Below are 14,691 nucleotides of genomic sequence, written 5' to 3'. Positions count from 1 at the left end.
ATCTAGGAGTCCAAGTAGACCACAAGTTGACTCATGTTCAACTTGTGGTCTACTTGGACTCCTAGATCCCTTTCACATGTACTTTCATTCAGCCAGGTGTCACCCATCCTATATCTGTGCATTTTATTTTATTTTTTTGCCCTAAGTGCAGTACCTTACATTTCTCCATGTTAAAATTCTTTTTTTTTAAAGCTTTGGGCCAGTTTTCTAGTCTATTCAGGTCATTTTGAATCTTGATCCTGTCCTCTGGGATATTAGCTACTCCTCCTAATTTGGTGTCATCTGCAAATTTGATGAGTATGCCCCCAATTCTGTCATCCAGGTCATTGATAAAGATGTTGCATAGCCCTGGGCCCAGGACAGAGCCCTGTGGGACCCCACTGGTCACTTCTCTCCAGGATGAAAGGGAGCCATTGCTGAGCACCCTTTGGGTTCGACCAGTCAACCAATTAAATGTAAAGGGAGACAGGAGGTAAGGGGGGAATGTGACATGACTGCTAATTTTGCAACTGCTGTGCCAGTGACATTTTGCACAGGAGGTGAAAGATTGGAAGATATTGATGGGTTTCCCCCGTCCATGAAAAGGGATGCCTTATCCACACTTTGGTGTACACAGCAGCTATGAGTCAGATGTAATAAATATTGCCAATGGCAGTATTTTATGGTTATAATTGTGGTTTAAAAGAAGCATCAAGAAACCATTGCCCCTTAGGAAAACAACAATGGCCATCTGTTTGATAACTGGGGCAATTTTGCATGGCCCTCGGTGTCTAGCAAAATTTTGAGAAGGATCCATCTTGTTAAGAGTTCAACATCAAGCAAAATAAAGACATCTTTCAGTTAGTTGTTTGTGTCCTCAGGTCACAAGATCAGTCATTAACAACCTTGGCCTGTTAGCCATTTCACAGCCTTCTTGTGATGTCTGACAAAGCATTCCTTTGCCTTAGGAAGCATCCTTAGGAGCTTTGCAACAACATGATCCAAACCTTTGATGATACAGAAGAATCACAGCATGGCAGGAATAGAGGACCACTGTATGGGAATATGGGGTCTCACGGTGACCTCGCAGTGAAGTGGCAAAAAGGGCAGGAAGGGTCACATTGGCAGAATAATCATACCAGTTCTGGGAGAAAGGCGGCATAGAATTTAAATAAATAAATAAACAGATAGATAGAATTACTACATTAGAATTGCAACTCTGGCTTTATTGCATTGCTTACTGCAAACATGTTGCTACAAAGCAACACCAAAACTCTGTTTTTCCAGCCTTTCGTGACCATCTTTCCAATGCTAATGCTGCTAAACAATTTCTAGCTAGTCAGAGGATGAAGAGGAAACGGGGCAGAGTCAAGTGGACTTGGTAAAAAGGCTTTGTAAAAAAAAATTCTTTCTCAGACGATTTGTGAACTAGATCATGTCTCTGTCCCACAGCTCTACTTTTGCACTTTCTTCTTCTGTTCTCATCTGTAGTTGTTCCCAGTCTGTTCTGTTTTCTGCTAGGACACTAATCTCATATCTAGCTAAATACTGACCGGCCTTTCCTTTCACAACGAAAGGGTGAAATGGATACAGCATGTTTGTCAGTTTTGCAAATTATATACCCCACTTTGTCACACATTATGCCCATTTATTGCAGCATTCCTCATTATCTGGTAGATTTTATCACTACATTTCAGCCTTGGAGCTTTTTAAATGATAAGCTTTGATTTGACACAGCCAGTTATCTTGTAATAGTTTGCATGCCGGGTTTGGAACTGGTCTCCATGTTGCATCTACTATTCTGATCTGCCAAGAGCCTTTCCAAATGTCTACTGTCAGAAAAATCTGGGCAGCTGTGGCTGTGTTTTTAAAAGTGGCACCAAGAATTAGAAGTCAGTAGCTGACTGCAAAACATTTTGGTCGGGGAGAAGTAATGATCCTATAATCTGTACATTATGTTTCTTGGAAATATTTCTGATTGCTTGTATTTGACCTGGGTCTTGACCAGAGTCCACAGTTACTGTTGTAAAAATCCAGTTATAAGTAACCAAGCATTCCTGCGTTTTCACAATATTCCAAATCAATTCTCAAAGAACTGAATGCTATTGGTAGCCCCAACCTGAGTAGACCCAGTGTATCCATTGCTGAATGGCGAGGCTATGGCTGTATCACACTGCAGAATTGAAGCAGTTTGACACCACTCTAACTGCCATGGCTGAATGGTATGGAACTCTGGGATTTGTGGTTTTGTGAGATATTTAGCCTTCCCTGACAGAGAGCTCTGGTGCCACAACAAACTACAAATCCCAGGATTCCACAGGATGGAGCCATGAGATCCGTCAAATTACCAATCTAGACAGCTTTAAAAAGGCCATTAAGACGGATCTCTTTCGGCAGGCCTTCCCAGAATAAAATGCTCGGCCACAAATAAGACTTCTCATCCAGTGAACTCTGCCTGTGATGATTTTTATTTAGCTTAGTCGGTTTTAATATGTAGTTTTTAATCTTACATTGTTTAATCTTGTTTTAAGGGGGGTATTGTGTATATATGGATGTATTTTAACCTGTTGTATGCCGCTTTGATTGCCTGGCAAAAAGCGGGATAGAAATAAAAATTTTATTTATTATTTATTTTATGACAGTTAAAGCGGTGTCAAACTGCATTCATTCTGCAGTGTGACAGCGGCCTTTCATTGATTGGTTCTGCTCTAGTAGGGACAAAAATGGTTAAAAATCCCTTTATAAATAAGTGACAATTTGCTATGCTTTCATGATGCCTAAAACCGGAAGCCTGACTCCCATTGATTTGTCCCAACTATAGTGGAACCAGTATGTAGCGAGATCTTGTAGAACCTTTGAGACCAACTGGAATAAAGAACTTGGCAGCATAGTGGAATCAAGAGTGGAATACAGTGGAATAAGTTGTTGAATGGTCAGTCAATCCCATTGATTCAATGGGTCTACTTTGATTGGGACTGCCAACAGCACTTCCTTCTGCCTATCGGTCTTCCAGACATTTCTTAACTACAACTCCCAGTAATCCTCATCTTTACTGGTATGCTGGGAATTGCAGTCCACCAAGATCTGGAAGGCTGCATCATTCCTAATGGTAGGACTGTCTTGGCTTTTCTCTTAGTGCGAATGGTCCTTCCTCACCTCTGCAAAAGAGCAAACTTCAACCCTGCCACACACTTGTTCTTGAATCTTTGAGAGACTCTTCCCAGATGAATAGCGGTCAGAGGGCAGGAGAGTTTTCTTTACCTCCTTGTCCTGAGACACATTTGTTTGAGATATTAGCGGAGGATTAGAAAGGCCCAGTTAATCTCTTGGGAGGAGTGCTTAATCCCCCCTGGGTTTACGAAACCTGGTTGTACGCACAGATACAAACTGGAATGGTAAGGAAAAATAGCCACCACCGGGAACAGAGCTACTCATTTGGTGGTGCTTTACACAAGCATTACAAGACTGTGATGGCTTATGTATGGTCAACAAAGACAATTTTCGTAAAGGTATCCAGTGTGGTGTAATGGTCTGAGTGTTGGACTACGACTCTAGAGACAAGGGTTCGAATCCAGGCCATGGATACCCTCAAGGTAGCCTTGGGCAAGTCACAATCTCTCAGCCTCAGAGGAAGGCATGGGCAAACCCTCTCTTGGCAACTAAACTTGCCAAGAAAACTCTACAATAGGATCTCCTTAGGATCACCATGGTAAAAAACACACTGCAGAAATAATCTGGTTTGAGACCACTTTAACTGCCCTGGCTTAATGCTAGTTCTGGGTACTATCATTTTGTGAGACATTCAGCCTTCTCTGTCAGTGCCATGATAAACTACAGTTCCCAGAATTTTTTAGCACTGAGCCAGTGCAGTTAATATGGCCTCAAACTGGATTATTTCTGCAGTGTGTTTTGAACCCATACGTCAGAAATGACACCCACCATGGCACACAACAGTGACATTGTCAACAAAGAGGAAAGTGATTGCCAAAAACAAGGGAACACAAGAGACACAGAGGCCAGAATTCCCTCCTGCATCAGCTCTAAGAATCTCTGGGAGTTCTAGTTCCTCCAACTCTGTTCCTCTCGGTCATCCCTCCACACTCCATGGCAATTATCAGCAAAGATTATCATTGAGAGAAGTCTCTTTGCCTCTTCTTAGAGAGATTTGCCATATTGCAGTTCCCCAAATCCCAGCAGCCTCTTTTGCATAATATACCAAGTATAGATATTGACTGTGACATTGCTTATCCATCTAGTAGCTGCTTATCTGGCTGCTTTGTCAGTGAACTTGATGAATTTCCTCCAGCTTTTAGCAAGTTTCTGAACTGCATCCTCCAAATAGATTTGAAAACTTCAGATTTCGAAGTAAAACTCAGACCAGATTCACTGCCCCGCAGACATGGAAACCACTAGACACCACTGATTTAAATTAAACTCCCCATTGTGGCAAGTGTTAGAGGGTTAAGAATGTACCTGTGGGATGAGGATGAGAGCATTTGCCATCAAATAAAATTTTTACACTTCCCCCCACCACAATGCTTGTGCTAACATTGCAGCAACTAGAAATATCAGTTGAGCATTTAGAAATACAGAATAGGAATCTAAAGAAAAGGGCAAAAAGCAAAATGATGTTGCATCACACCATTGACTTGTCCTTCAATTTCTGGCCTACTATGACTCAGAGGGTGTACAGGCTGGCACTTTATGCTGGCTTGCACCTGATCTAGGGCTGCAGTAGGGCTGAGCATTCACACACTCAGAGCCATACTGCTGCCTGTGGGCCATCATCTTGGCGCGCGCCAGCCCAGATGGCATGTGCCATGATGATGCCCCTCATGTGCAGCACCCAAATGGCACTGTGCACAAGGGGCGTCATAACGCCATGTCGGGAGAGTTATGGCACCCCTTGTATGGAGCAAATAGGAGCCACATTTTGCGGCTCCTTTTTACACTGAATTGGGGGCATGGTGTGCAGTTGCTGCATCCTCAACCCAGTGCTTCGAGGGGCAGCATAGAGCCACCTCTTACTGGCTGTTTGTACAGCCCCTCTGTCCCTTTCACACATAAAGGGAACCTGTGGAGCTGATCTGTATGGAATCAGACCATTTATCCTTCAACTCTAGTATTGACTGGCAGCAGTAAATAATTTCAAATTATTTGTCAGTCCTTACTGGAGATCCCAGATTATGGAAGTCCCTGCCATTCGAGGTCAGGTTGGCCCCTGCCTGCTCTCCTTCCTCCAGCAGCTGAAGATATTTTTATTTAGGCGGGCGTTTGGTGGCTAGATTTTATTTGGGTGCTGTTTTAATGTTTTATGATTATTGTTTTGTATTAGGCTGTTTTTATTTGTGTTTTCATTGTTAGAAGTGTTTATTTTTAACTTTTGTATTCAATGTTTGAACCTGTATTTTTTAAATATATTGTAACCCGCCTTGAATCCCACTGTGGGAGAAAGCGGGATATAAAATTTGGAAATAAATCTCTCTGGCTTTACTTTGCGAATGAAGATTCGAGGAAGGATCACCCGCACTTCTACAAGTGCATTGATGACTAAAAAGGCCAATCCGAGATAAACTACCAAAACAAGACTGTCATCCGCAGTCAGTCTCAAGCGACCAAAGTCCTGAACCGCCTGATGCCAGGTTGGGTCTGCGGCTTCCAGTGCATCTTTACACCTGCCGTTTCGTCCCTCGCCTATCGCTACAGGGCTTTTTCGGAGATTGGATGTACTCTTCGAGCCTGTGCAATGGATTTTTCTGGTGGAGCACAGCATGCACAGAACTGGCCTCACCCTTTAAACCAGAGGTTCGTCTGCTTAGGCCTTGGCAAGCATGGATGGTAGCAGCGAGGTCCTCGAGTCGTAGGTTTGATGAAGTTTCCTTGTCTTAGATGTTTGACCTTACAGGGTTAGACGAGCACCATCTCCTGGGTTTGGGATTAGAGTTTTTCCTTCTCCTAGATGGGTTGCCATAAGGCTAGAGAGCCCATCTTGCCCATTGGCGTTCTTGGGACCTTACCACACACAGGGCACAGAAGTAGGGTCAGTTCGCATTGGTTGATGTGTATCGCATTATATTGCATTGGTGTTCCAACCTGTGAGCTCAGAATAGTATGACCAACAATATAAGTGAAATGCTTTGGCCAATGCGTATTCACGGCTGGGTTCTGAACTGAAGGCAGCCGGCTCCTCCGTTTGCGAGTGTGCAAAATTAGTGGATTTACGGGATCCGTATTGATGGCAGTGCGAAACCTCTGCTGCTTTGGCTGTGTGTGTACATCCAATCCACTGTTCCCTGAAGACCATCGGGTAAAATTTCCCATGATGCGGTGCTGGAATCCCCCTTCTCCTTCCATTGCCCCTTCCCCTTTCAGGACAACCGCCGGGGCTGGGGAGCCATTTTTCCACTGACCGACAAGTATAAAGCAGAAACCTTGTGTGTGTGTGTGGGGGGGAATGTATATGTATATTGGTGTATATGTTATATGTATTGTGTGTGTGTGTGTGTATATATATATATATCACACACACACACACGCCAAAGATGTGTGTGTAAGCATATACATGCAGCATTACACTTTCGGCTGCCCCACAGTTTGTGTGTGTATATGTATATGTATATGTATATGTGTGATATATGTATATGCATGTATGTATACACACACACACAGCACACACACACAGACACAAAGATGTGTGTGTAAGCATATACATGTAGCATTAACTTTCGGCTGCTCTACAGTTGTGGTGTGTGTGTTGTGTGGTATGTAATGTATGTATACACACACACACACACCACACACACACACACAGCTGTGTGTGTACACATAAATACAGCTTCACACTTTTGGCAGTACCACTATGTGTAATGTGTGTATATTGTGTGGGTGTGGTGTGTGTGTGTGTGTTGTTTGTAGATAAACACTCAGACAGACAATGTGTGTGTACACATAAAAAAAGGCATCACACTTTTGGCTGTACCACTAGTGTATATATATAAATATGTATGTATATATATTAAGTATGTATGTATGTATTATTGTGTGTGTGTGTGTACACACACACACACACCAGATGGTGCATACCCCTTTCGTAAGTGGCTAAAGGCAGCATCTCGCGATATTATGCGCTAAACAGTGACCTCATTCTTCACCCCAGAAGTTAAATGTTGCGCCGCCGTTCAAGCCCCACAGAGCATGCGCAAGGCTGCCGATGCAATCGGCCAATACACATGGTATTGAGCTGGTGTGGTTATCCAATCTGCACTTGCGTTCACTTTGCCTGAATATTCATTGGCCAATTCACAAAACCCGATTGGAAGGCCGCCCAGGTGTGAAACAACAATGCGATATGATGCGAATATGAATCGGCAAAGCGTATCAGAGAACGCGTGTGAGAATGAACAATGCAATATAATGTGAATACGCATCGACCAATGCGAACTGACCCTACTTCTGTGCCTGTGTGGTAAGGTCCTTGGTCAGACCCTTTGGTTATGATCTGTCTGGCATGGGAGGCCCGCCAGTGGCTATTATACCACAGAGCATAGCTCACAATTTCATTCATGGGTACGCAAGCCTCTCCCCCACGACAAGGGGCATCATGTAAAAAATAAATAAATATACTTCTTGATGGTCTCCCATTCAAGTTATAACCAGGCCAAGCTTGCAAGCTTTTGAAACAAGACAGAATGGGTGTTTTCAGGGAGCGAGAGGTGGTAAACCTGTGCCATCCCTTTCATATGTTTGATACAATATTCTGAAGCCCTTCTGAACCTCAGTGAAAGGACATCTTTGACATTCCAGTGGCATACAGTTTTTTGGTGGTTGGTAAGCGCCATCTCCTGGTAAAATGGAGCACAGCATAGCTCCTGGAAGCTAAAATCTATCTTGGGACCAAGAGCCAAATAAAATAGCCTCACTTAGTTTTGACAAAACATATCCAGGGACAGCCATGTTGGCATACAGCAAAGTACAATAACATCCAACATCTACAAACCAGTGATACCTTTCTCTGAAGATGCCAGTCACAAATGCTGGCGAAACATCAGGAATAAACTCTTCTAGAACACAACCATATAGCCCATAAAACCCACAAAAAACTATAGTGATAACCTTTATTGGCCAGCCAAAAATGCACAATATACGTAATGTATTTTGTGCATTTTAATTGGCCAATGAAGGTGTCACTGTTTGGTGGATTTTGGATGTAATTGTACTTAGTTTTCATCGCAAGCTGTCCAAACAATGTACTGGATAATTGTGGCCAAATCTAGGTCTTAAGGTAGTTGTCCCAAACTCACTTCACTGTCTTGTATAGGCAAGACCATGGTTGTTGCAGACTGGGGTAATCCAAAGGTATTTTTTTCCCCTTGTCTGTGTAGACATTCTCCAAATTAGAGATAAAATGTTGCTGACTGCTAAAAAGACAAATAAATGGGTCCCAGAGCAAATCAGGCCTGAACTCTTTCTAAAAGCCAAGATGACTAAACTGAGACTGTTGCACTTTGGACATATCATGAGAAGACCTTAAAAAGACAATAATAAAGTGGAAGGCAACAGAAAAGAGGGAGACCACATTCCAGATCGATCAACTCAATCAAGAAAGCCATGGCCCTGAGTCTGCAAGACCTGAGCAAGGCTGTTGGTGACAGAGTGACTTGGAGGTCTATCATTCACAGGGTCACTGTGAGTTAAAGTCAGTTTGAAGGCAGTTAACAACAACTGGGCACTGGATTGCAAACTTTGCCACCCAACAATAGAGTTGCATAACACGGATGGAGATTTGAGCTAACCCACCCTGGTGTAGAGGTTGAACTTTGACTCTGGAGATCAGGGTTTGATTCTCCACTCAGCAATGGAAACCCACTGGTTGACTGTGGGCAAGTCACAAACTCTCAGCCCCAGGAAACCCTAAGATAGGTTTGCCTTAGGGTTGCCATAAGTCACAACTACTTGAAGGCACACAACAACAACAACATCCTGTTGTAGGGTCTCAGCCTTTGATTCTATGATGCCAAACTTACTGTGATGGGGAAGTAGTTTCTCATATATCTCCAGGCAACCCAGTTTCGGATCAGCTGGATCTTCCTCCCACCATTGCTCGGTCTGTCCCAGTCGTAGGCCCACCATGCTCCATAAAGCACACTGATCAACCAGAAGCGGGTGAAGAGCAGACCAATGAAGATCCCAATGCAGCACGGTGCTGTGAAAGGAAAGACAGCCTTTCAGGAGATGCCATGTCCTTGATACAGGATCTGTGAGAGTATATCTGGTTATAAAAGTATGATACCACTTAAGTCATGCCTCCATCCTACGACAATCCTGGGATTTGGAAAGGTAGGGTTCTCTGCAACTTTAAAAAGGGCCATCCAAGTTTTTGAATCCTATTCCCTAAAATCTGAAATTGTTTCACTGTCCCAGTGATGTAGGAATCACAAGCCTCTGGGGCTCATTCACACTAAGGAATTATTATGCTACTATTCTACTTTAACTGTTGTGATTCCATCCTATGGAATTCTGGGATTGGCAACTCATGAAGGAGCATTTTGAATTCTCAGCCAAAAAATTCTAGTGCCTCACCAGACTAGAAACCCAGAATTCCGTAGGATGGAACCATGGATTTAAAGATAGAATAACAGTGCTAAATCTACAGTGTGAATGGGCCCCAGGACACCAAGCCCTTCCTTTCAGCTCACCATGCTGGAGAAAGTGAGGCAAGCAGCATGGTTTCCTTGTCGCATCTACCTACAAGACAGTAGAAGTGGCTGTCCCAATTCTAGCAGCACTGAGAAATTTGAGTGTAAATTCAGCTTGCAACGGTGATGGTACTGTAGGGCTGAAGAAACATTTGGCACTATCTGTTTTGGCCTACAACCCACATCAGCAGAATTGGGCAATGTTTAAGCCAGATTGTAGTGGAGTCTCCTTCCTTGGAGGTCTTTAAGCAGAGACTAGATGGCCATCTGCTGGGGATGCTTTGATCTGGATTTCCTGCATGGCAGAATGGGGTTGGACTGGATGGCCCTTGCGGTCTCTTCCAACTCTATGATTCTATGATCTCATCCCTGCAGTCCAGCAATATCTTGACATTCATACAAGTCCCACACCTGAATGAGAGGATGCCTTCAAAAAGAAGATTGTCTCTTGACTGCCGATCAAATAGGGGATTCTTCTCTTTAAAGCAGGGTACCACATAAGTACCCAAGTACACCATTGCAAGCCCTGCAGGGATAAGTAACATGCTACACAGCATGATGCAATCTCTGTAGAAAGCTTTTGCATTATGCCAAGTGCTCTGACTCAGCAATTCCAGCCACTCAAAAGTATTTTACAAACATTTTAAAGGAATGTTGTTCCAACAAACTGACCTCGTGCAAAATTTTGCCCAGAATAGGTTTACCAATTACAGTATTTTCTCCATAGAAAACAGCATTTTCTGCACAGAAAAGAACATTTCTCAGAAGAAATATTTTCTGCACAGCAAATGCTTATTTCTTTGCACTATATACACAAGTTGCAGAGAAAAAATCCAGAACGGTGAAGATTCTTCTGAGGCCAAAAATCTTCCTGCCAGGCTTTCTAGGCACTTGGAAAACATTTTCAAGTAAGGTTAAATATTCTTTCCATCCTTAGCCAGAGATGACCCATGGTGTGGGTTGATCAGTCTAAATGTGTGGCTGTTTCCCATGCTAACCTCATCACCAGCAACAACACACAACCTCTCCTTGTCTGTTTGGACAAAAGGGGCACTCGATGTCCATTTTAGTGCAAACTGTCACCTCTCTTTCATTAGCAGCCTGCTGGAGAATGTCAGCCGCTCTCTCAGAAAGACATTGCAAAGAGGCTCCTGAGTCCTGACGTCATGTGCCTGGCTGAGGACAGCTGCCAGGGCATTGCATGTTAAGATGGCTAAGCATTTGCCTATTGAAAAATGAAACAGCTCACACAATCTCTCTCTCCCCCTCCTGCTGTTCATCTGGGCAGCCCAGAGGCCTTTGCTTCAGCTCCATAGCCATGGCAACAGCAGACAGCGGCTGCCAAGGAGGCTGTCTGCTAATGGGCAGAATGCTTGGCACAGGAGCCCCCACTGCAAGACAGACAGAAGGATGCTTTGAGTCCACAAGGCAGACTGGCAAAGAGGATGCTTGCAAGGCTCAGCTTGGGCCTTGAGGACAGAAGAATGCAACAAGTAAGACAAGGAGTATCATATCAAAGAATCATAGAGTTGGAAGAGACCCCAAGGGCCACCCAGTCTAACCCCCTGCCATGCAGGAACTCACCATCAAAGCACCCCCACCAGATGGCCATCCAGCTCTGTTTAAAGACCCCCATGCCCAGAGTCAGCATACCCTCAATATTACAACACGGAAGCCAAAGAGCTGGGAGCCACAAGGTGCAATGTTTTGCAGTATCCCAGAGGCATCTGGCTGACCACTGTTGGAATTAGATTGCTTGGACCAAAAGACCCTGGATCATTTCTACCTATCTTTGGCTGGCTTGCTTTCCCTCCTGTTCATCCATTCCTTTGTCTCTCACAACTAGATTGTGCTGAGACATTTGCCAGATTGCCAGCCATGCCTTGAGCTACAATACCGATTTCTTTTCCCAAATGTTATGCTATCACCTTGGAAACTGCAAGTGAAACCCTCCCCCCCTGCATTGAGTTGTCTCTTCTTTGGCTCTGTTGAGCCACAATGTCACATGCGCTTCCTCTTAAGGAGGCACAGTATTCTAAATGTCCAACTGTCTGGGCCCAGATCCAAAAATTGCTCAGCTGCTGGCTGGCCAAGCAGCCAGGCACAGAATTCACATGCAATATTGTGTGACCAGCTCCAATGTAAAAGGGATTGCAGCTTCTTTCACAGCTGTGTACAAGAAGCAGAGCTTGTCATGCAAGCAATTCCCTCTCCAGTGCAACTATCTGAAAGCACAGAAACCCTGCATTGGGAACCTGGAGGAATCTGTTCACCACATATAACTTTGTCTTCTACTTACTAAAATTTATCACTTACACCCCTGCCCCCCTGATGATGATTTAGGTTGCATCTACACTTTAGAAATAATGCAGTTTGATGCTACTTTAAGTGCTGTAGCTCCATCCAATGGAATCCGGGGATCTGTAGTTTTGCAAGGTCTTTAGCCTTCACTGCCCAAGAGTGCTGGTGCTTCACCAAAACTAGAACTCCCAGGATTCTGTAGGACGGAGCCATAGCAGTTAAAATGGTGTCAAATGACATTATTGTGCATGCACCCAAAGGTTATGGTGATGAATATCACACCTTCTCCCCAATCTCTGACTCAGTGTTGCTTGTTGTTGTTCATTGCCACCAAATCAGCTTTGACTTACTCCTATGGTGATCTATTAATAAGAGACCCCAATTGCCCCTAAAGCACCAGATCCTGTCTGATCTTGGAAGTTGAGCAGGGTCAGCCCTGGTTAGTACTTTCAATTAGAATCATAGAATTTAGAGTTGGAGGGATACCACCAATGAATACCAAATGCTATAGATTGCAGTGTATATTTCAGAGCAAGGGATTGGCAAAACCATCTCTGAGTGTTCCTTGTCTAAGAAAACCCTATAAAATTAATGGGGGTCACCATAAGTCAACAGGCAACTTGAAGGCATGCACCCCTACACACAATGCATGCATAAGTCTCCTTGTTATCAACAGTATTGTTTAAGTCCTGGAAAAAGAAATCGGTGTTGTAGCTCAAGGCATGGCTGACAATTTGGCAAACATCTAAACACAATGCAGGCTCAGGGCTATGGTTTCCTTGATGGACTTTATCCACCTGTAATGCAGTCTTCTTCTTTTCCTACTCCTTTTCACCTTCCCAAGCATTATTGTCTTTCCTAGTGAGTGTGCCTTCTCATATGTCCAAAGTACAACAATCTGTGTTTAGTCATCTTGGCTTCTAGGGAGAGTTCAGGCCTGATTTGCTCGATGACACAAGATGGTTTACAGAAGATAAAACTGACACTGGTAAAAGAAAATATGCATTGTACAAGCTTTAAAAATATAATTAAACTATTAAAAATGCAGTTAAAAGCATAACCATGACAAAGAACAACAGATATAAACCAAGGTTATTGTGAAAGCTTCTTTCCTTTGGGCAGTCAGCCCTCAAAAACTTGCCAAAACATAAAGGTCTTTGATTGGTGTGTGCCTTCGAGTTGTTTCCAACATATAGCAACCTGAAGGTGACCCAATCATGGGGTTTTCTTGGAAAGATTTGTTCAAGCATTGCCTTCCACTGAGGCTGAGAGAGTGTGACTTACCCAGGGTCACCCAGTGGGTTTCATGGGCAAATTTAACTCTTATCTCCAGAGTCATGGTACCACAATCATACTGTCTCTCTTACTTGCCTACAAAAAGAGAGCATGAAGAGTGCCCATCTAACCTCACTAGCAAGAGTCATCCAGAGTATGGGAGCAGCCATTAAGAAGTGTGTTCCCATCACATATTCTTGTGCAGGCGGAAAGAGAGAAAAGCATCCCCAGAAGACCTCAAAACATAGGCAGGATTACATAAGGCATTATATTCAGAGGCATAGCTGTGTCAGTCTGGAATATCAGTATGCAAGGGGACCTTGCAGCACCTTTGGGACTGTGCAAAAGTGATTGTGGCATGAGCTTCCCAAGAATTGGTCTGCTTCCTCAGATGAACATCAGTTCATTCCATGCAACTGAGGCAGTTGACTGAGTTTAGTGATATTTTCAGATGGGGGGAAATCGGGGAAGAGAAAAGCATACTCCCAGTAAAGTCCTGCAATTGTGCTTAAGATTTTAAGACAATGTCATGTTTATCCAGGACTTAACCCATGAAGATCCAGGAATGTTCCAGCAACAAACCATTCCTGGGACTTCCCCATGAATGGTTTGTTGCTGGAGCATTCCTGGATCTTCTTGGGTTAAGTCCTGGATAAGTGCAATGTGTCTGAAAATCTTAAATGCGACTTCACCAGGAGTATACCTTTTACTCCCGGCTTTTTTCCCCATCTGATAATCTCCTATGAAAACTTATTTTACAATTCTTTTGCCTGATTCTATGCTGCAAGATTCCTTTGCATACGGATAAGGAATTATAGTACTTCCGATAACCAGGGCCTCAACCATATAGAGTTTTGTAGGTCAAAACCAGCACTTTTCATTGTTCCCAGAAGCAGACTTGCAGCCAGTGGAGCTTTTGCAACAAGGTTGTGTGTTTTCTGTTGCAAGCTCCAGTTATCAATCAGACCAAGAGGCTCAGATAGATCACTTTATGGGATCTGTTTCACTGTAAGCCTTCTTTCCCTCCCCATCCTCTGCCACCTGCCACTGTTAGGCAGTATGCAGGTGCTCTGGGGTAAAAAATGGCTCACTGTCTTAGGAAAAATGAAGAGATTTCTTTCTTTATTATTTACCTAGGGCAAGGAAACTGAAGACCCACTGAGCAACAGAAGCCGTCTGCAGCCTCCTCTCTAAAGGGATCGACCGGGGAGCGAATTCAATCTTCATCCTGATGCTGAAGTGTCTTGCAGCTGAAAAATCGAAAGGCTAAAGACACTTCTCAAGGGGAGAAAGTCAAAAGGGGCAAAGTCTCTGCCCTCTGTAGTGTTGACACAGCCTTAAAGGAGTAGCAATACGCAATAAGCTTGGAAGAAGGCCAACCCATTTTAGTGATATGAGACTGGCCATGGGGTGTGCATTAACATGGGAAATGTTCCTAGTT

The 14,691-nt window shown here is 43.7% G+C and overlaps 1 protein-coding gene across 1 annotated transcript in view; it reads right to left on the bottom strand.

Annotated features, from left to right (window-relative positions):
- The window catches only part of MOGAT2 (monoacylglycerol O-acyltransferase 2), a 36,828-nt gene extending 22,351 nt beyond the window's left edge, over window positions 1-14,477 (bottom strand). The window contains exons 1-2 of the mRNA XM_042459842.1: window positions 14,384-14,477; window positions 9,003-9,181 (exon numbers count right to left, since the gene is read on the bottom strand). Of these exons, the coding sequence (XP_042315776.1) occupies window positions 9,003-9,181; window positions 14,384-14,477 (273 nt within the window). The remainder of the gene's footprint in view (window positions 1-9,002; window positions 9,182-14,383) is intronic.
- Between the last annotated feature and the right edge of the window lie 214 nt (window positions 14,478-14,691).

This window comes from Sceloporus undulatus, chromosome 3 (assembly GCF_019175285.1).
Source record: "Sceloporus undulatus isolate JIND9_A2432 ecotype Alabama chromosome 3, SceUnd_v1.1, whole genome shotgun sequence".
NCBI classification, from domain to species: domain Eukaryota; kingdom Metazoa; phylum Chordata; class Lepidosauria; order Squamata; family Phrynosomatidae; genus Sceloporus; species Sceloporus undulatus.
The sequence above is the reverse complement of the archived record's forward strand: the minus strand, read 5'-3'. Positions and strand labels throughout refer to the sequence as shown.